The 21,423-nt window shown below is 41.2% G+C and overlaps 1 protein-coding gene across 2 annotated transcripts in view; it reads right to left on the bottom strand.

Moving 5' to 3' along the window:
• jag2b (jagged canonical Notch ligand 2b) overlaps nucleotides 1–19,111 on the bottom strand; it is a 43,228-nt gene extending 24,117 nt beyond the window's left edge. The window contains exons 1-3 of one of the 2 annotated variants that reach the window (XM_084952219.1): nucleotides 18,661–19,111; nucleotides 17,694–18,014; nucleotides 2,553–2,607 (exon numbers count right to left, since the gene is read on the bottom strand). In XM_084952219.1, the coding sequence (XP_084808345.1) occupies nucleotides 2,553–2,607; nucleotides 17,694–18,014; nucleotides 18,661–18,729 (445 nt within the window). In that variant the 5' untranslated portion in view covers nucleotides 18,730–19,111. The remainder of the gene's footprint in view (nucleotides 1–2,552; nucleotides 2,608–17,693; nucleotides 18,015–18,660) is intronic. The other variant, XM_084952220.1, reaches the window with a different exon arrangement.
• Between the last annotated feature and the right edge of the window lie 2,312 nt (nucleotides 19,112–21,423).

Genomic DNA, 21,423 nt, shown 5'->3' with positions numbered 1-21,423 from the left:
GCATTGATTCATTAGCATTGGTGTCCATATTAATACAAGCACTGTTTTTTCAGCACTACCAACTGACTTAACAGGCTCCTTTTTTTGTTTTTTCTTGCAATGGTTACAATGGCTTCAAGCTGCAGTTCCACATGTATCCATTAGTATAGATCAAACTACGGATTTGGTTGTTGCACCCCAATTCTCACCAATATGTGGTGTCCTGGTGTTGGCCCAGTATAGATCTGGTGTATTAGAACTGGTGCTTCAATGTTCATGATCTTGGCTCTACTAAGGCCTACAGACCAGTCAGTGCAACCAAAGAAGACAAAAGAAGATAAAAAAAAAAACCAGCTGATAGGCCTCTAGATTTGTGTGACTGGCGCTTTAGTAGTTGCTAACTAGCTATCATATGATATATGACAAGTTTTCTCAAGTGAAAACATGTTTTGGTGGAAGAAAATCTTTTACCATCAGTAACAAAGGGGTTCAGATGATGCTTTTCTGTTCTGTAAATCTAGATGAAGGCTTGACATCTTAGAACAGCGGTCCCCAACCCCCAGGCCACAGACCAGTACGGGAGTCGCTTGGTACCAGGCTGCGAGAGTTCAGGCTTGGGTTTGAAATTTATGGTTTTCAGGTTTTTTATTTATTTATTTTTATTATTATTATTTTTATTATTATTATTATTATTATTATTATTATTATTATTATTATTATTATTATTATTATTATTATTATTATTAATAACTCTGTTTCTCTGGGTCTTTTCCTGTGTTGTAGTTATGTGTCTTATTTTGAAAGAAATATGTACGCGTTACCATAGCGACCAGAGAGCACTCTCAATGTTGTTGGCGCATTTCAGGAGGACGCTGCTAATAAAGTTACAATTATACAGTGAATTCACGTTTATTATTGTATTTACAAAATACCACAGTTTTTGTCTTTGTTGTATAATTTTTATTTTGTTGTATTTATGGACGACGCCTTAAAGGCCAGTCCGTGAAAATCATGTCTGACATGTAGCGCAAAAAAGTTTGGGGACCGCTGTCTTAGAACTACTGGAGAATGAGGTCCATGTCTTTCTAACAAGTCTCCCCATTTATAAAAAGTTGCCTTACCATTACTCATGAAATAAACCTACTTCTAACACGTTGCTAAGAAAAGCACAAGACACCACTGCTAATGAAAAGATACCTGACAAGACAAATTCACGTGTGACCTGTCCAACCCTCCCACCTGCTGAGAAAAGCTGTAATAACTGCCCAACTCTGACATAAGCTTGCTACTACTGCAGACTGGCCCACCATCCTCCACAAAAAACAAAAAAAACAAAAAACAAAACAAAAAAAACCCAAACGTGTTTGTTATTTCTTGAACTTACGGCATTAAGGTAAGAAATTTGGGACATAAAATCCGGTGACATCTGAAAATAACAATGAAAATAAAAATAAAATAAAATATAAGCTGCCTGAGATTCAAAGGACAGTGTAATTAAGGTTTTTCTATAGTTTGGCATTTTCCTTCTCATCTTGGTGAGGAGTCCCATTTCTTGGGGGAAAAAAATCTTCATCTTCTTTATAGCAATTTGGCTGAGACTAAAGCGAGAGTAGTTGGCAGATAATCAACTGGTCTGTTACTCAACAACTGGGCCGTACCACCTTCAGAAACATCAGAACTAATTACCGTAAATGTACACAATCAGTGCAGAAACAGGAGACTACACAGGGCATGCACAGTCTAATCAAAGAGTGATGATGTCAAAATCTATTTCTTCTCCATTGTCTGCATTCTCAAGTGGAAGTGTGTTTGATGTTATGGACAAAACAGGATGCAGTGACCTCATATAAACAGAACAAGCTCAAGACTGGACAAGACAGGATGGCATGATTCAAAACAAAAATTAATTCACCCTTGCATGCACATAAAGTTAATAGAGACACATGAAAAATGACACCTTCCTCACAGATCAAAGTTACATCTAGACATGCAGACATTATATGCCTCAATGTGTCCTCTTCCTCCTAGACTGGGCTACTGCTCAGATGGGGAAAAAGAGGCTCTACAGGAGTCCACCCAGCGGACATAACCAAAGGAAAACAGGATACAGCTGGTCAAAACTGACTGCCACAGCCAACATAGCCAAGGAAAACCAAGGCTTGTATTCTTTATGAGGACTCTTGTCCTGTAATTCGTGACCTCTGCCATTAAGCTATCAATAAACTATGTGTCACAAAGTATTTAAGAAATTTGGAGGATATGCTGGAAAGATCTTTGGCACATTTTAGTGGAAATGATTAAACGTAATGTAGCGTCATGTGTTTTTAACTGTAAGAGGTTCTCATTACGGTATTAAAATTAATAAATAAATAATGAAAAAAATACATTTAAAAAAAAACCCTTACTACACACACTGGATTGCAATCAAATCAAATTAGAAACTCAAGTACTGATGTCGATACTAAACTCAAAGAAATCCAGCACCAGTCAAGATTTGTACTAAACACTTCTTACTGACAAACTCTACATAGTAAAATCCAAAGCAGTATGATGAAGGTGAGGTTTAAACTTACTTTCTCGTGTCTTGTTGTCCCAGTCCCAGGCCTCTACAATCAACGTGTATGTCCGCTGAAGGAAAAAGCAAAAACAAAGACATTAGTCACATGGTATTTATGACTCATTATTTCAGTTTTGTGCAGGTGGGCCTAAATGAGCTTTCCAAGTGTTGGCCATTGACTGGTATAATGTGAATAACAGGAGTCTTCAGGATCATGCACATGTAATAGTTGTGTCCATAAGCTGCATTTTTGCAGCTCTTTTTCCTTCTACAATCACCCTCTTCAGTAATGAAACAGAAATCAATCCATTTCCAGTAAATGAAGTTGCAAACAGTCTATCAGAGTACACCTTATATTCCAATGCACGCACAAATGTTTGGGACTATTAATCACAGGCCTCACTGTAATGCCTGCTGTACAATGAAAAGTTCCACTTTATTCAGTGATTACTGTGACCAGTCCAATTGTGACATGGCTGTTGTAGCGAAACCCAGTGAGCAATGCAAGACAGAATTTCAATTTATTTTACTCGTCTTGAAGGTAACCTTGTCGACATTTAAATCTAAAGACAAAGAGGAATTGAGGACAATGAAATATTCTCCAACCAGTTTTTGTTTTTTGTAACTAGAGGGGGGAAAAAAGGGAACATTAAACAGCCTTTGTCATTTTGTTCCTAAAAATCACAGCAGTACTTATTAATAATGACAGTCGTTTCCTAAAAACAGACCGAACCATGGAGATGATCATTTTAGCCTCAGCTGTGCTGCTCTCAAACATCAGCTCGCACGGATACAAAAATCAATTTTACTGCTACTACAGCGTCTCATATGGACCTCGGCCCCATTATCCAAAGGTATGCTGAAGTTACTGCTGAATCATTGGGTTTCATTGACAGTGTAAGACAACAAGTACAACTGTGGAAAAGAGCCAAGACAGGGAACAGGACTTCGATGTGAAAAGTACATGACAGGAAGATAATGCATCGCATTGGGTATTGGGATTATAGCTGGTTTAAAAGAGTTTTTGTACCCTTACAGAGCGGTCCAAACACATCAAAACGAGATAAGAGCCATTCAGGAATACAACTACAAAATGTAGTACATGTCAGGCAGGGGCTATGATCACATGTACACATTTCAGTCTAATGTGCAAAAGTGATGTCTAATTTTTCTTTGGCTCAATCCAGTGGAACAGAATGAATCTATAGGCACTCATGTTGATTTTGTTTTAATGAAGTTTAGCAGCCATTATATAAAAATTCTGGCACCCAAGGTTAGTGCCATCATGGAGATCAAATCAGGTAAAGAGCCATAGATTTGTTTGTCTGAATGAACCAAAAAACCAAAGCCAATCTTTCCTGCTTCAGTCTCCAGTTTTTAAGTTTGCCTTTTATCAAAAAAGAAATTTAAAAAAAGAAAAATCTGCAAAAATGTACGGTCACTTTGCCAGTATAAGCTGTGTGAGATGAATTGGCTTTATCCTTGGTTGTCAGACAGTGAAAGAAAGCAGCAGCTAAGGGGATTATCTTGTTTCTGTCCAAGTTATGCTTTACAGTTAACCAGTACGACAGCACTACATGGGTTTTACCCTCTGCTGAAATTATTGTGCAATTAATACGAGCAAAGATACGATTGGTGATCTATTGATGGTATTTCATTAATGTGAAAGCTCCTCTGGTTGCTTAACTCACCTCGACCAATGGACAGATGAGACCGCCCACTCTAATGCAAGTCAGTTTATGGACTGAAATTGGTTTCCATTAAGTGTGAATAAAACAGACGACCGTTTGCGTTTTAAGCAACGATGCAGCAAAAACTTGAGCATTCTGCACAGCTGATGCTGCTCGAGTAAACACCCGCACACAAAATAACCAAGCTAACCAGTATCACAGTAATCTAGCTGGTGTGCTGCAGGGCACACTGCTAGGCAACTAGCTGACCTAAATAGCACTCGTTACGTCACCGCCAGTGACAGTTGTAGTAGCCACAGTGTGACTGCTGTGATCTCTAGTGTAATGTCAATGACGGGGCATTACTCTCAGTGTGGATGGAAGAAAAAAAAAAAAAAAAGATAGTAGTATTTGAGCTACTTAAAGTTGAATGAAATGAGGAGGAGAAATCAGGGAGGGTCACTGTAAAACATGTGTACGTCTGCCTACGTTGTTGTTCTGGGGGACCAACAAGCTGGTAGGCTAGTTGCTGCTGGGCTGTGGGATTAAAGAGGCTTGTCTGGCTGTGGGTGGCAGCGGGAGGAAGGGGAGGGGAGTGTTATTGTGGAAGATCATTGGTGAAAAGAGAACGGGATGGAAGATGACAGGATAGGTGTGAGCGGGAGGGCTTGGGTTAATAAGGATTGGGAGTGCAGGTGTATGAGATTGTACGTATACAGGCAAGACAACATTAGAAGAGAAAACAGGGCTGGCGTGAAGAGATGGAAAGCTATAGTTAGGAGTTAAGAGAAATCAGGGGATCAGGGCATCGGCAGACTCGTGCTTCTGTTGCCGGAAGCTTTGCCAACCCATCCGACCGCAGACACACAACAGATGCGGGCTCAAACGTGGATTATTATACATGAACGTGCATCATCCCACGACACGTAGACGGCTTCTGACCTTTCTAAACACCCATCCTCCCCCAACAACAAAAGGGTGGGCTGGCCGACCCACTCAGAGCATTTGGATGGGTGGGTGCATATGCCAGTGGATATAAAGAGGAACTATAAGTGGCAATACATGCATTTGGGACAGGAGATCTTAGAATGAAGCCTGTCTGTGAGACTATGCAGAGAGACGAACCTCGTCGTGACGCACATTCAAAGATTAAACAAAGAAGGGGTGGTCATACCGTGACTTGCACCTTTTAGGGTTTACTTTAAGTCCAGGCTTCCTTACATGCCTACATGTAGTAAATGTTTGAGTAAACAGTCCCGAATCAGCGCATGCTGGGGATGAGCAAAGCCATGGACTAGTCTGGTTTCCCACAGACCGTCCCCGTCTGTGATTAGCTGGATTAAGTGACAGCTGCCCAAATGGTTGGAACAAGATAGATGGATGGGCAGAGGGATAAAGGGGAGGAGTGGGGGAGGGAAGGGGGTGAAGGCAACTGAACAAAGACCCTTGTCCCAACACCGTAACTCACCCCCATTCCAATCAAAACCATTGTCCATGAAGAGACACAGTCAGCACGGGGACAATTAGTGTCAGCATGTGTGCTACTGAGCCTGAGCAGCACAGTTGAATTGCTGAAGTCAAAACAAGCCGCCAGTGGCTCCTGTGCAAGTCCTAATCATATAATCAGACTCAGAAAGTATCCTAACATCATTAACCTGCCCCTTTTTTCAACTCAAAACACATCAGCCATGTCTGACAGCGTGAAATACATCATTTGAGACTACAAAGTATCTGCAGTCAAATCTCCAAAACCCTTCCTAATGGATTAGGGGATTTACTTGGAGAAATCCTAGCTTTCAAGTCAAGAAGGGGGAGCAGTGGTAAGAAACAAAGGATGTTAGTTGGATGCACTCAGTGACTTTGTTTGAGGTAATGATGCACTGACATTTAAGGAAAAAATAATCATTATCTATTCCAGGTAGTTATTTTAATTCTCCACAGTAGACCACAATGCTGATAAAAGCAAAGGATGTACCACTAGTGATGTCTGGGGAGAGCTACAGGTGTAGGTTCCCACGCCAGACGATGGGTGGATGGGTGAGTGGAAGGTGGCTGTTGAAATAATAAAAGGGACGGGGAACAGAGAGGTGGCAGTGGGAAGTGGAAGCCGGGGCAGGTTGGGGTCACTAAGCATGGGATCTGCACGCTTCTTTTTCAAAAGAGGGGTCAGCCCTCTGTATGTGGGGGCGACGTGCGGGTTTGCATTCGAAGAATACTGAGAATGTGAGATCCAGGGCTGGTGTGTAATCCCATGCAACATCCCCGTCTGCCAACAATTCCGTATCGTTGGAGGGGTGCGTCTGCTTTGTAGATCACAGCTTTGATTGACTAATTTCTGTCCCCTGGGGAAAGTTGGGATATCAACAGAGCTTTGAGAACGACTTTCACATAGTTACTATAAAAAAAAGGTCTCAGATTAGCACTCGCAATTTAAAAGGAAACAAACAAAAACAAAAAAGCCCCGTCTGTGTCCTTGAGCTATTTTTGTCTCGCATGTCCACTGAAAGTAGCCTATATGCACACCTCCAAGCTCGTCTACAGAGGGTTTAACTGATGTCTCCTGATTTATTGCCTTCTGATGGGACAAAAGGTCATCACAATTCATTCCATGGCCAGTAATCGCCACATGTAATCTTCATTAATCTGCGATGTCAATCCCAGCTTTTGATGTTAATAGGGCCGAGTTTACACTATTCTAGTGTAAAGGCACCGCACTAGAAGTCCTTAGTAGACTGGACACAAGAGCATGTGACACAGGATCTCTGGAAGAACTGCTAAAAATCTGGATTAATGAGAGATATGACATGCTATGTCACCCTTAATATTTAGTACCAGGTAAGGTGAGAAATAACAGAATTCATCTGGTATTGCCATTTCCTAATGAATCAGGATCAGTAATCAAGCAACCCCAAAGCAGAGAAGTTTCCAAGGGAAGGAAAGCATGCTCGGGTATAGGATTTTGGGAAGCCATTTCAGGGTAAAACATTTGAAAAAAATAAAATAAAAATGTGAGCTTCCCATCACTTCTGCCAGTAGAGTGGACTTCAAATGTAAATCTCTCAGACTAGCTCCTCAATCTGTTCAGAGGCAAGGATCAAAGACCTCCAGTGGCAAAGTCCTTGCATATGTTGGCAGGCAAAAAGGTTGGATGGTTTTTGACCCTTCTTGACATCAGTGTTGGAACAGCACGGTGGCCATTCCAGGTTTCAAGGTATGAAAAACTCTAAAATAACCTAGTAGGAAATTAATTTTCAGTCATAAAGACAATTAGAATCCAGAGCACACAAATATATGATTAATGTCATCAACCTATCAAATATTTATGACATAATCCTGTGATTTTAACATCTTTAAAGGAGGAGAAGCTGGCAAATAAATCACAGGATTATGTTTGGTTTATTTTTTAATGTCCTCTAGCAGTCAAGTTAGGCATCATTTATTTTCACCATTGCAACCACAGGTGTAGTTGAGGAAGCAGATTACAGACAGTCGCATCTCTCCGGGTAGAGAGGTGGAGGGCTATGAGTTCTGCACGCCTGCCAGAGTCGTGTGCCAAGAGATCTCGTACTGAAGGCAAGGCATTTGGCTGGCTGGCATATACCGGCTGTGCACACACACACACGGCCCATTGAGCATGCTGCTACTATGCCAACAGGGTCATTACCCATGCACTTCCAATACAACAAACCCCTCCCCTCCTGGTGCTAATTAACCAGCATAATCCAAGACTGTGTTACACGCAAAACAAACACTGACACATGCACATGTGTATACAAAGGCTAACGAGCTCGGCGTCGCCGTGTGCTAGTTTAGAGTTACAATTAAAATAAGCTAAAAGCTAAGATGTGGTGGGGATGTGAGGGGTGACGCTACAAAGGCAGTTTGTCACACCTGAGTAAAGAACATGTATAAATGCTGTAAGTTAGCTGAAAATAATTCACTGACGAGGCTGACGGTCACAAAACTATTGACAGAAATGCCACATGTCATGAGTTCATCCCGATGCGTGCCAAGTGTGACAAACAAGTCAGAGTTCAAACAGGTTAAATCTCCATTACTGCAGCGTCTTGGATATTTGCAAATTACTTCCTCTGGAGTTAATTTGCCTTCAGAGGTCTAAGAGGTACTAGAGAAATAAGCGTGCTTCAGAAACATTAACAGGCTAATTCCTGATCCAAAGCAACAGGGCTCCTGACTGGAGTGCAACACAGGACCGCCTCCAGCATAGCCCCATTATCATTTCAAACAAGTTCAACAGAACAGTGACAATTTAACTGCCCATGTAATGACATGCTTTAATTACCCCCACAAGGAGCCTCTCGCACCTGCACACCATTCATTTAACAAGAGGCAGGGGATGTGGTGGGCCACAACAACACGCTTCGATGCAGAGTGACCATGGAAATACACACATGTGCAGACACACAACTTACTGTACAACAGGGTTATACAAATAACATGTGCAGCATTCGTTGACAAGCAGTTCACTGTGCCACCTACTTAAGCAATGTTTTTACAATAAGAGACATAATGACTTTTAAAGTATGTGGTGAAAATACTGGAAAAGAAATTGTGATATGATTTAAAAGGTTTCCACCAGAAAAAAAAAAAAGTAAGACCATCACCTGTGATGAAGGAGTTCAGTTGATGTCATACAGCAGTGCTTGTGAGTCCTTTCAGGTGTAACTTTGAGCCTACATCTGTAGATCAAGTCACCCCCCCCCCCCTTTTTTTTTACACTTCATTTGGACCAATTGCACTTCTTCCTCTGTTAATATGAACACCGGCTACCAAATGGACTGACGATATACCAGACAGTGCTTTTGCTCCAGTGTTTTAAATGTGAAACATACCAAATATATCATTGATCTTTAGCAGAAAAAAACCCCCACACACACTAGGGTGGAGCAGGTGCACTGTGCATTTACAGTAAATCTGAAAACATCAGTTTAATTTTGAGCAGAGACTCTGCAGACGTAAACAGTGGAGTTTTCCCCATCTGTCCCATGAGCTCAGATCCACAAGAGAGTACTCAGACCAAAGTCTTAAACGTGTTCATGAAGACACCCTCAGTACCTGTGAGATCACAACAAAAGAGCACATGCAGTCCCCTTCTAGACAGGACTTTTTAAAAAACAAAAATCCTTCAGTTACCAACCTTACATACACTGATAAAAACAAAAAATAAAAAGACGTTTAGATAGTAAACTTCGATACATTATGGATGTAGTCGAGCTAAGGAAGGCATTAAGTACACAGCGGATGTTATAAAATTACAGTAGGTACACTGTAGAACAGATTCACTGTGCTAAATCTCGCCGTTTTATTCATTTATCATTTTCCCTCTTCTACTTACATCAATGAAATCTGAACTGAAACCTTTACCACTGAAAATGACAAGAGTCCAAGAGTCTGCATGTTGGACCACGCAGATGCAATTTGAAATTTTGTGCGTCAATTTGCCTCTGGTTATGTTTGCATAAGGTGTTCGCATGACCCTATAGGAAATGGCTCAATGGCAACTTAAAGCCCATTTGAATGGGTGGCTTACACATTCACACATGACAAAGCCACACGGGCCTATGGCAGGGCATTCACAGTGCAGGGGTTAAAATATGGTTTATGCCAAAGAAAAATAATGAGCTTATTTTCATACAGTGTGGAAACAGGATGTGTCACATCTTCTTAAAATACCCATCTGCAACATTTTTACCAGTGTTGATGAAAACAGCTGTGATTCTAGAGATTTTGTTCCTTTTAAAAACAAACTTGGCGTTTACGGTTTATTTTTAGTCGACTTATTTTTAAAGATCAATATCCAAAGCCAATTAATTAGTTAATTGTGATGACCGTTTTTACAATAAAACAGAAGCATTACTTTCAGTCACCAAGACTTAGCGATAATGCTATGTTTATGTTACAAACAAAAGTGGCTGTCTGACATTAATAACTGTCGAGTTCCTCTGAAGTCATAAGAAACTTTATATATACACGTGCTAGATTTACAGAAATGTGCTGGAAAGCAACCAGTAAAAGAGGCCGAAGTGATCATTTTCTTCTCACGCCTCTTTTTTTTGACAAGCACAGAGAAGAACATGAACATGATATTTACGAGCTCATTAGGAGAGGTTTGATTCCCATTTGAGACACACGAGTCAAAGAGCGTGAAACTGCAATAAATGTCCAAAGATTGAATCTGTAATCGCACTTAACTGTAAAAGATGAGAGCTGTAAAGACTGAAATGATCCAGTTATTAGTGAGGCTTTCATGATAATCTAGGAGTAAACCAACTGTCAGTTCATCACAGTTCACTGAAGCCCCATCTCACTCAGTAGCATAGAGCATTTGGACTGTTGTTTACGTCAGTCCGCTAAGTCAGAACCAAAAGTGTGGAGCTACTGCCTGATAAATTTAATCTGTTTACATCTTTGTTTAATAATTTACAGGCTTTTTTTTTTTCAATAAAATTGGAAGAATATGGACAATCATTTCAGGAACAAAAAAATCTCATTCTGCAGTAAAGCTTAAAGTAATAAAACTGTAGGCTACCACATCTTAAAAAAAAGAAAGGCCCTCTTACGTCCCATTATGTCACTTTGGGAGTTCAGTGCGAGTGGCTAATTGTATAATCAATACAGAACAACGCTGAATCACAGGTGAGACTCGTGTGAGTAGCTTTCCACAGACCAGCCCTGGGACCAGAGGAGGATGGATGGGGGAGGGAGCCACACAGAGGAAAGATAATTGTTTACTAGAGGCCTATGCAGCCGTCTCCTAGCAACAGCTCTGACACGCTCCGTATCAGGTGTGGTTAACCATGGCAGCCTGCATTAGCCTCTCTCTCTCTCTCTCTGCGTGTGTGCATGCGCGTCGAAAAAAAAAAAAAAAAAAAAAATATAGCTGCCGCCTCAGCCAGAGAGGGGAGGAAGGAGGAAAGACCTACATTACATGAGCCAAAGTGCATCACTAAAGCACTGAAATGCTCTGCTCTGCTTCATTCTCATATTCAGATGCATAAATAAGAATCCTTGTCTGCTTGTCTGACAAATGCGATGATACTCAAGAACATTTTCCGCTGCTCAAGCTCAAATTTGCTGACGTTTATAAGACATAAAATAAAATAAAAATTAGAGTTCTATGTTAGAAGGTTTTGTCTGCTACAGTTTTACTCTCGTAACGGGTCAGGAGCAAACAGATCACATGTTGTAGGTGATATGTGGTGTTGGATATGCATATATATTGCTAGATGCAGTATCCAACCACTTCACTTCCTTTTTCCATTCATCTTGCAAGTACTTCACACCTGTCAAATGTGTGCACAGCATACTTTAACACAATTACTACCTAGTATCAGAGAATGTGCATCTTTATCCTAGGAAGTATAATTCATAACTTGATACGAGCACAATGATTGAGTTGGGGACTGTGTCCTTGACCATCTTCTAGGAGTCAGTCGAGTTTTTGTACTTTTATTCTCAACAGAAGCATGAAACAGGAATTCCAATAATTTATGTTTGCTCCAGAAAAGAGTTATGTAAAATAAAATTTAGCAGGTACGGCTAAGTTAAGATGCCATTTAATTGTGAATCAAATCTTCTCACAGTTGAAATAATCAGCTGCATGAGACCAACTACACATTAAGGGAGTGCGTGAGCGGAAGAACAAATAAACCAACCTGTAGCACACTCACTATCCCTTTATCATAGATGGGTCAGAGTGTTTAAAAACTCTTTATTCTAGGAAACAAACTATTTTAAGAAATATGTAGTTTAAGCATTTTAATGACACTGATGCCTGGTGTAGATCCCAGTAGAGTTTAAACTACTTCCCTACATCCATTTACTAGCAGAGTGAGGATGGAGGCTTGATACATGTCAAAGCCTGGAGCGGATAGAGTTACAGGCAGGATCACATCAAACGGACGTCCGGCTGATGTCACTTGAGGGCAGGGAGGATGAGAGAAAGATAGGAAAAGAAATTCCACCAGCAATTTCATTAGTGTTCAAATGGAAGTAAGACGTGGCTCTCTCTTTCACTTGCTCTCCAGAAGTGCACACACAGCATGAGCCAACAAAAAGAAAACTCAATAAGAGTGGCCAAACAAGGCACTAACTTGGTCAGCTCATCTGCGAGCTGGAGCATGTGAATCTACATTGCATAAGGTCCATGGGCTTTATTAAACATGAATGCTGTTTTTAATTTAATGAGCAAATAGGCTTATTTTTAATCTTTCTAAGGCCAAGATTAAGAAAATCAGTGATTAACCTAGTCTGGCCTAAATAATGGAAACGCAGGGAAATGACTAGCCTAACCCTGATTTAACCATCATTGAGTCTGTTCCTTTTTTTCCCCTTTGGCCCAGTCTGCACATAATCAACTGGGACCCAAGTCAAGAACCTCCAATCAGAGCAGCTCCATCACCATAATGTTCAGTAATTTACAGACAAGATGGGTGATAGTAGCCAAACACAAAGCAATGTCTAACAAAGATTTGGTAGATTTCGTTTCCAGTTTGGACAAATGAAACCAATTCGGTGCATTCTGAATTCTATGTGGAAAAACCTGCATTCTATTTGAAGGCCACCAGATGGCGATGGCTGCGATTATAAAAATTAAAAAATTTAAAAAAAATAACAAGACATATAGATTTCTATGGGAAACAGATTTTTATCCATCAATCCTTTTTCTGAAGCTGGCTTGCAGAGGCAGCAGACTAAGCAGAGAAGCTGAGACCTCCCCGTCCCTCGTCCTCCAGCCTATTCAAGTGAACATGGAAGTGGTGTTCCCAGGCCAGCCCAAAGATGCAAGCGTGTCCTGGGTCTACCCCGAGGCCTTATTCTGGTAGGACATGCTTAGAACACCTCATGCAGGAGGCGCTCATCCTGGCCAAACGCCTGAACCACCTCAGCTGGGTCATTTTGATGTGGAGCAGCAGCAGCTCTACGCAGAGTCCCTCCGAAGGTTATTATATTTTATTGACAGGACTGAAATGCTAGGATGGCTCCTGCGTTGCCTACTAACATTACGAGATTGAACGTTAGCATTGGGAACACAGTTGATTTTTCAGCTGCAATGCCAGCTATCTCAAACAAAACAGCAATATTTCCTAAGAAAAATAATATTTTAAGAAGATGTTGCATTGAAACTCATTCCCCCTCGAATTCTTTGGACAGATCTTGTCTATGGATAGTTCCTTCACTAAATTTAAAGGATTTCCTCCCTTTGTCTACAAAGCTGGACAGTATCACTTGGATATTGGTTTTACTGCCTTTCCTATCCGCAAGTTAGGGTGGACACATCGCAGCAGTTGTACTAGTCGCAATCTTCCATGTGCTGTTTTTTTGCGTGCTTATGGACATCTTTCTTCTTCAGCATGTAAGGACAGACTGGAACACTTGTAGACATATGCTGCCCCCTTCAGTTCCAGAAGAACTGTAGTGGCAGATATGCTGCACACGGTACCCACGGTAATAAAGAAAAACACAAGTACCATCGTGTTGTCAGAATATCTGAATCAAAAGTTCTAAGTATTGGTTCTGGTGACATCCTAATTACAATATGAATGTCGGTCTAACAAAAAGATTTAAAGCCACGAGAGTATAAGCAGTAAATTTAGGACTGAAGAAAGAGAGAGAGAAGAAAAAAAGTGGAGGCTGAGCTCAGAGGTGGCATCACTAATCAGTCTTTTTACTGGCATGCTGTCAAGAGAACAACAAGATAGAGAATCACTGGGAGAATTCCAAAGAATGGATAAAAATCAGCCATTAGCAGCTGAATCATACTGGTGTGATGATAGAAGAACAGAAGAAACAAGAAGCTATGATGTATAGAGCCACTATTTCTGTGGAGACAATCGTCTCCAGGAATACATGATGACCTTTTTTTGTTACAGCCTGAGTGCTCTACACAAGACTGAGATTAAATGTTCACTTTCAGATTTACCTTAGGTGAACGGTTTAATTGAAACTTAGTGTCTTTAGAGGCAACATAACCATAGATCTAAATTACACACAGACTTGCATAGCCAGGATCCTAGGATTCAAATTTCTGCTTTCATAAGAAAGTGTATGACTAATTAAGTGTCTGTTTAAGTATGAACAAGAACATTTATTATCATCAAAAAAGGCAACCTAAGCAGAATTTTTTCTGTTGACATCAACATCTGATAAGGATCAAAATTGGGAGCAGGAATAAAATCATTCATTCTGCTCAAGCCTGATTCAAGATGACAGAAGAGTCCAGCCCTCGCTGGTTTTCATGTGGCTCGAAATGGGCAGTTGACCAGATGACACAGCCAATAGTACACTGCATCTTTGTTTCTTCAGTGAGGAAAGAAACAAGGCCACAGCCAGTGACCCCGAAGACTTGTTGTGACATCTGGCACTGGAATACTGCGACGTTATCAGCCGGGCACTTAACAGAAGTACGACACACCAGAACAGCCCTCTTCACCTCTGCCTCAAGTTGTTGAGATCCTCAGTGGTTCATATTTTATGAGATATGAACCATGTAGTTAGTCCATATGAAATTTGAGTTAGACTCGAAAGAATACTCAACTCAGATGAAATATAACTTGATGGTGAATATATATTGCTAGACATTGACTTTTTTGTCTTTTAGCCTTTTATCAAGTCATTTTGGACACAGCAGGCTGCCTCAGTTTGAGGAAAGATTTCAGGCATTTTAAGTCGTGAATAAATATGGTGCTCCATCCTTTTCATCAAAGGCAATTAACATAGCCTTTGGGCTATTTGCACAAAAGCTGTTGATTATCCCGGAATCCTTTCCATGGTACAGAAAAATCCCTTTGTCGGATCAATTCAAATGAAGAACACCTCCAGGTACCCGAGTGGGCAATTAAGGTTCCCAAGGGGCCACATGAGAAAACGGGCCCTTATTGTTGAGCTCACAGTGAGCAGAGACTTCAACAATAAGGTGAACTCACTGCTCACTGTTAATTTTATCTCGTCAGAAGCTTATTGGTGCGGTCCTCCACAACAGGCCCATTTTCTCAGGTTAACATGGGAAAATTAATTGCCCACTCCTGCTCCAGGTGGTAGATGTATTATCATTCGGTTCCACTAGCATGAGGTGCAAACCAGTAATTGGCGCCAGGAACAGAATAAAATGTCTATAAGACACGCCAAGAATCGACTAAAACGGCTCATGATCCAAGGGATACAACATCACCTCTACAACACTGGGCAGGGAGTCTAACATATGGCCATTCGTAGCTTCCAACCAGCTGTCACTGGCTTGCTGATGTTTAAGCAATAATGTGACAGAAGACAGGTAAAGACCGATGAATTCAAGTGTAGAGCACAATGTTTTGCTCAGATTCAGTGAAAAGTTAAAAACAAAAACAAACAAACAAAAAAACAGACCCCCCTCCCCCCAAAAAAATAAATAAATAAATTGAAAATGAATATTTTAATTTATGATTATGTTAATTTGCCCAATCACATTACAGCTCCTAATGGCTTTAATTCCTTAACAGTTAATAGGATTTCTCCCAGCCTCTTGAATTAAAGCTAAACATCTCCACTTAAACTGAATATTTATTGCACAAATAATCACTGTGGTGGCATACACTCAAAATTATGACTTTGTATCCAAATACTTCTAGACATTATTTCCTCTGAACCTAAAAAGTAAGTAAATGCAGCTGTTATTTCACTATTGGTCAACCACTTGTACTTAAGTTCACTTCGTTTATCATAATAAAACCTTAAGCACTCAATTAGTTAGGAAACTGCTGCTGATTTTGTCATCCATCCTCAGCTGCAGTTCAAAAGACAGCAGACACATCCTGGTCTAAACAGCAGCCAATAATGTGCAGTACAGTTCCTTTGACACAAAACATCCCCCTAAAGACGTTTTAACGTCTACTCCAACTGTGTCAGACGTCTGCGTTCGCTTATTGAGTTCCACTGGCTACTTTATAGTAAAGAACACCTTTAGGTGTTCGAGGCTGTGTGAAAACAGTGCTTGACATTAGAGTGTCCAAAGGAAAGCACTCATTATCATAAAAACCTCAAACAGTAAAATTGCTCCTTTATCAGCTATCAGTTATCTGGAGGGAAATGAGGTTAACTGGCCTGGAAGGACCACAAGCAGCCACCTGGCAAGCACAGCATGAGAGGAGGCTCCTGGGTGCTGAAGAGGGGCGGAGAGTTGTCAAAACCAGCCAGAAGTGCACACTGAGCTACTACCCAAAGGCATCATTCACTCCAACTGAACGCATATTTCAAACTTGGAGCATAATGTAACATATTCATTATTGTATTACAGAATTCATCCAACCAGCACCTACAACCAGGCTGCATCCCCTCACTCTCCTACACCTGTAAAACTTGGCTGTCGAATGTTGCTATGTGTGAAAGTAGGAGTTTTCACTCCCACACACCAACAATCACCCCACAAAACTGCGAGTAGCAAACAATAAGGTTCAACCTTTAAGTTAACGAGCTAAGGCTCAATAAATTGATTTGACTTTAAAATCAGCAATTTGCTGATGTAAAAAGCATTGCCGTAACCATTTCTCCATAAAAGGAGAAGCACTCCCCATCCGCCACCATCTACATATCAAAGCATTTCAGAGTAATCACCCCATCACGGCCTTGACAGGTGCAAGCTGGTGGCCTGGAACAAAGCCAATCCTCATATATCAGGGCAACTTTAAAAGATGACCCAGTTGACACTGCGAAACACTGTAACTGCAATCGGATCCTTGTGAAGCATGCAATCATTTAGCCCCGATGTGTGTCAGTTCTCATAAGGACAGGATGCTGCTAAGCACCCCCTTTAATGAGGTCTAGCTTCTCTGTAATAAGACAGAGAGGAGGTGGGAGATGCTACAAAATCATTTTGGATCACTGCTTTAAATCTATTCCAACTGCGACTCCTTTACAGGTTCTTGCCTCCAGTCTTAACAGTATAAAGGAGAATCGCTTCAATTTGAGCCGCAACAAGCAATTGTTGATGTAGCTGCTCAAAAGTTAAAGGTAATCTGCAATCGTTTTCATAATGGGTCAGAAATTTTACTCACTTTCAAATAGAAAAAAAAAACAAAGCAAAACCAACTTGGGGGGTTTCAGCTTCTGATGTGTTGCTCAGACCTTTGAGAAATAAGCTCTAGATGAAATAATCAACAAAATAACTGACTGTCAACTAAATTTGGAAGCAACTGTTAGCTGTAGTTTTTTTTTTTTTTTTAATCTGGTGGATCTTATTTTGAAAATACGAACTTTTCTCCAGGTAGGTGCTGCTGGGGAAAACCTCATTTATGCAGAATACCAGAGCGTTTTCTACCCACGAGTTTCTGCAGGTGTGTGCTTGCGCGCGCGCGTGTGTGCCCGCGGGTACATGTAACAAGGAGGGGGAAAAAAACCCAAACCCGCCCTACATTTTAAACCGGGTTCAAAATGATGCACTGTCTGAAGAAAGGGTGAAGAAAGGCTTAACTGGAGCAAGAGAAATCACTCACCGGCCAAGCAAACTGGAAGGGGATCACAATCCTTCCAGCATCGTCGACTTTATTCGGGTTATTGTTGGCGCCCTTAAGAGAAAACGTATTTCCACCGACAACTTGCGTAGATTCAGCTCCGAACGTGCAGGAGCCAGTGGTGGCCACCTCCATCTGATATTCCTTCAGGCACACTTTGAAGTAAGTGTCGCACTCGTCTTGAGTGCAGCTCAGGTCTTGGGAGCTCCGGGGACCGTCGCAGCACTCCCCGTCCGCCAACTCGCCGTTTACATTCTCCACGGAGATCAGCTGCAGCTCGAAATAGCCGGTTGACTGGGACATCTACAACCAACGTATATACATTTTTTTAATAGAGAGAACTACATATAGGCTCTTGTGGAGAAATTACAGCATAATTTATACATCTTAATCTGGTGCGTAAAAAAAAAATAGTATGGAAGTGGCCAAATCTGAGTCTTACTCTCCATTTAAAACGGTATAGAGGTTTTGGAGATTGGGTGGATGTGCCACAATATTTTTCTGCATCATGAATGGAGCACGTGAACAGCGTACAGTTTGCACGCTGGGATTTTAGACAATCAGGTTACTCTCAGACGGGAGCGAATTAACCGCTGCAGCAGCCAATTGATGCAATCCAACTTACAACTTGTTTGGTTCAGGCCTAATTCTCTCCCCTCAAGAAGATGAAGAAATTCAAATAAAGGAGTCAGCATTAAACCAAAATGGAGAGTAGCCTGTATCAATTCCTTACACTTGTCATGGTAACACGATCACATGCTCCACAACTGACGGCTACGTAATTCAATTATCGATTAATGTGACGCGAATATGCGTCGCCGAAGAGCCAACGCATCTCTCCACGCCCACCAACTTTTTAATTTGAATTTTAAACATTTTTTTTTTAATTATGCGGAGCAGAATTAAATATGAGTAATAAATAAATTATTTTTTAAAAACACCCTCTTACCTCCGTCCATAACGTCAACAGCAGGCACACTATTGGGAAGCAATTCCTAATCCTGGTGAGATTCCACATGCCTCCGACTAATTAGAGTGATAGGTGGGGAGGGGGGGACGATTTAAAAAAAAAAAAAAGACAAACAGCCGCGGACCCGGCGACTAGTTCCTCCTCTCCATACATGCAAAGATGGAATATTGACACGCTTGTCGTCTCCAACGTGTACGTCCAGATTTCAGCGAGGCATTACATGCGTGTGTGTGAACAGGCGGCGGATTGCAGGCGCAGTGATGGTCCATGTACAGCAGCGTCCCTCCGTCAAATCTCTCCACACAGCAACTGAGATGTTTCGTTGCCACAGCCTGAGGAGAGGATGTCTGCTGTGATTGGCAGCTCCGCAAACCACTTACAAATTGGCCTGCGGGCAGTCTCTGAGCCAACCGGATTAAGGGGCGGACAATAGTATAATAACCCCCGCTTCAATCCTCCGCCACCTCCGCCTCCTCCCAAAACTTGAATTGTACTGCCTTTCTATTGAGCTTCATTTAGACAAACCGCATTACAGCGTGCAAACAAAGCAGGGGTCGACTTTAATTAAACGCGGCCGCAAAGATATTATAATGAGCATGGCCATTAGCCTATGTCAAATTAGGAATTTATCGGCGCTGCTGTGCTTTTAATTACAGTCTTAATTAGGCCCAGAGACAAATTTGGATGGGTGTTTAAATGAAGTGACGCCCGATGGCAGAAGGCACATTAAAAAAAATGATTTGCTCCTAAAGTTAAAAATAAAAAATAAAGCCCTACAAGTGTGCTAAATGTTTGGCGTTAATCTGCGGGGATTACTTGATTAATTTACAGTACAGTTTCATTTTCTTTTCAAGTGGTTGCTTTTGATGTTATCTAATAATGCTTAAAATTGTTGCCACTAATACCGTTATTGGAGTGATATGGAGAAATAAAGAGGTGCTAATGTGTTTAATCTAATCATCAACATTTCTGGAGCATTAACTGCGATTAAAGGTTAAAGAAAAGAGGAAGGAAAAAAATACTCCATACAACGCAACACTTTTCAGTCCACGAATTGCAGTTTAGAGCGCCCTCTACTGTCTATGCACTACTCGTCAACTTTAAAAACATGAAATCATGTTCGAATTTTTCCAGTATTTTTTAGGTGTTGCGTGGATCTTAAGTTAAAAACACAAACCTACTGTTGGTGCAGCATTTCCCATCATACATTTTCTCTTGTTTCCTTTGCTTCTCTGTTCTCTGCTGCATCTCATTGCTATCTAATTTGACCACATAAATCCACAATAAAACCTCTCCCTTATTGACTTAATGAGCTTCCTTGTCCACAGCTCATTCCGCTGCCTTTATACTCCACGAGGAGTGGAGGTGACCCCCTCTCGAAGAACGCAACGACAGCAGCAAGCGCGTTTGGTCATTTAAAATGACTCCTCTTCTCTCAGATTGTACACAGAGGCATACATGCTCACAGAAACAGATGTTTGGGATACCTGCATCTCCTCACAGCGCACTCAGGTGATCTGGTCCTCCCTGACAGATGGTCAGTCCTTACCAGTGTTTTTCCATGCTTTATAAGCCCATTATAAGCACAGCAATAATCATTTCTCAAAGCATGTTCAAGCTCTTTTGATATTTCTTTCTTCCTGCATTGAAGAAGTGAATTAAGGTCACTTCTAATAGGCAAGCTGCAACTAGCGGCTGCTCACTCCGAAACCTAAAGCACCTGCTGTGAAAAAGGCTGCTGTGAAAAGGCTCCCTCTTTAACCATTCCAGTTATTCACCCACAACTAAGAATGAATTGTCCTTTAATCTAATGCCAATTTACACTTTTACAACGTCCTCATCTTCGATCCGATTGAGCCAGAGTGTCCACATATTGTTTTGTAGGTTAAAGCTCCCGATATCCAGTAGTTTAGCAGCCCCTTTATTTGTTATTTTGCTAAATACTATAATCATGTAAGGTTTTAAGTAAGATGTGCACTCACATTAACAGGACTGGATGTTTTTGACTGCAACATTAACTGCATGGGTCATAGATGGGAGGTATTTAAAGAAAACTAACACTCTGTTTCAAGCCTAACATTGCTCCGTTAAACAATGGCAGTATTCACTGCCACGAGTACTCAGATAAACTGGCCAAAAACTATGACAACAATTCTACGGGCTCAGGTAGACATTTACCACGCTACCAGGATAAGCTGCCACTCAAAATGTACGTGACAGCAGCCTTCAGCCTCCTTTCATGTCACTGTCTCCTCCTCATCAGGCGCCTGCCAACCTGTCAGATAGGCCTTGAAGGAGGCCGCTGATATCCTAAGCCACCACAGTCGCTTTGACTGGAACATTTCACACGCTGTCACAAGTACATGTTAGTGCCTTAAGTTGGATAAGTAAATAGTCTTGGGTGGCAAAGGAACAATGTGTAAGAGTGTGCATGTTCCGTGCTGGGAGAAAGATAATGGTTCAGCTTTTGGTCAGCCCAAAAAAATGTGATGCAGGCTCAAAACACAGTATTTAAATTTTTGGTTGCTTAAAAATTCTTGTGCGGTACCCTAAACCTACTGACCCAATGTCTGCACTGTTTAAAAGGAATCATGAGAGTGGTATTTGTGGCTTTGGGATATTTTGCCAATGAAGCAAACACAAATGTTCCCCTCTGGGATCCATAAATTTTCAAACTACAGCCAATAATTTTCTTTTTTACTGAATACTGGAGCTAACAACCTGCCCGGGATGCACCGTGCT

Source organism: Perissodus microlepis, chromosome 15 (assembly GCF_051167445.1).
Source record: "Perissodus microlepis isolate ML-2025 ecotype Zambia chromosome 15, ASM5116744v1, whole genome shotgun sequence".
Taxonomy (NCBI): Eukaryota; Metazoa; Chordata; class Actinopteri; order Cichliformes; family Cichlidae; genus Perissodus; species Perissodus microlepis.
This window is presented reverse-complemented; position numbering and strand designations above follow the sequence as displayed.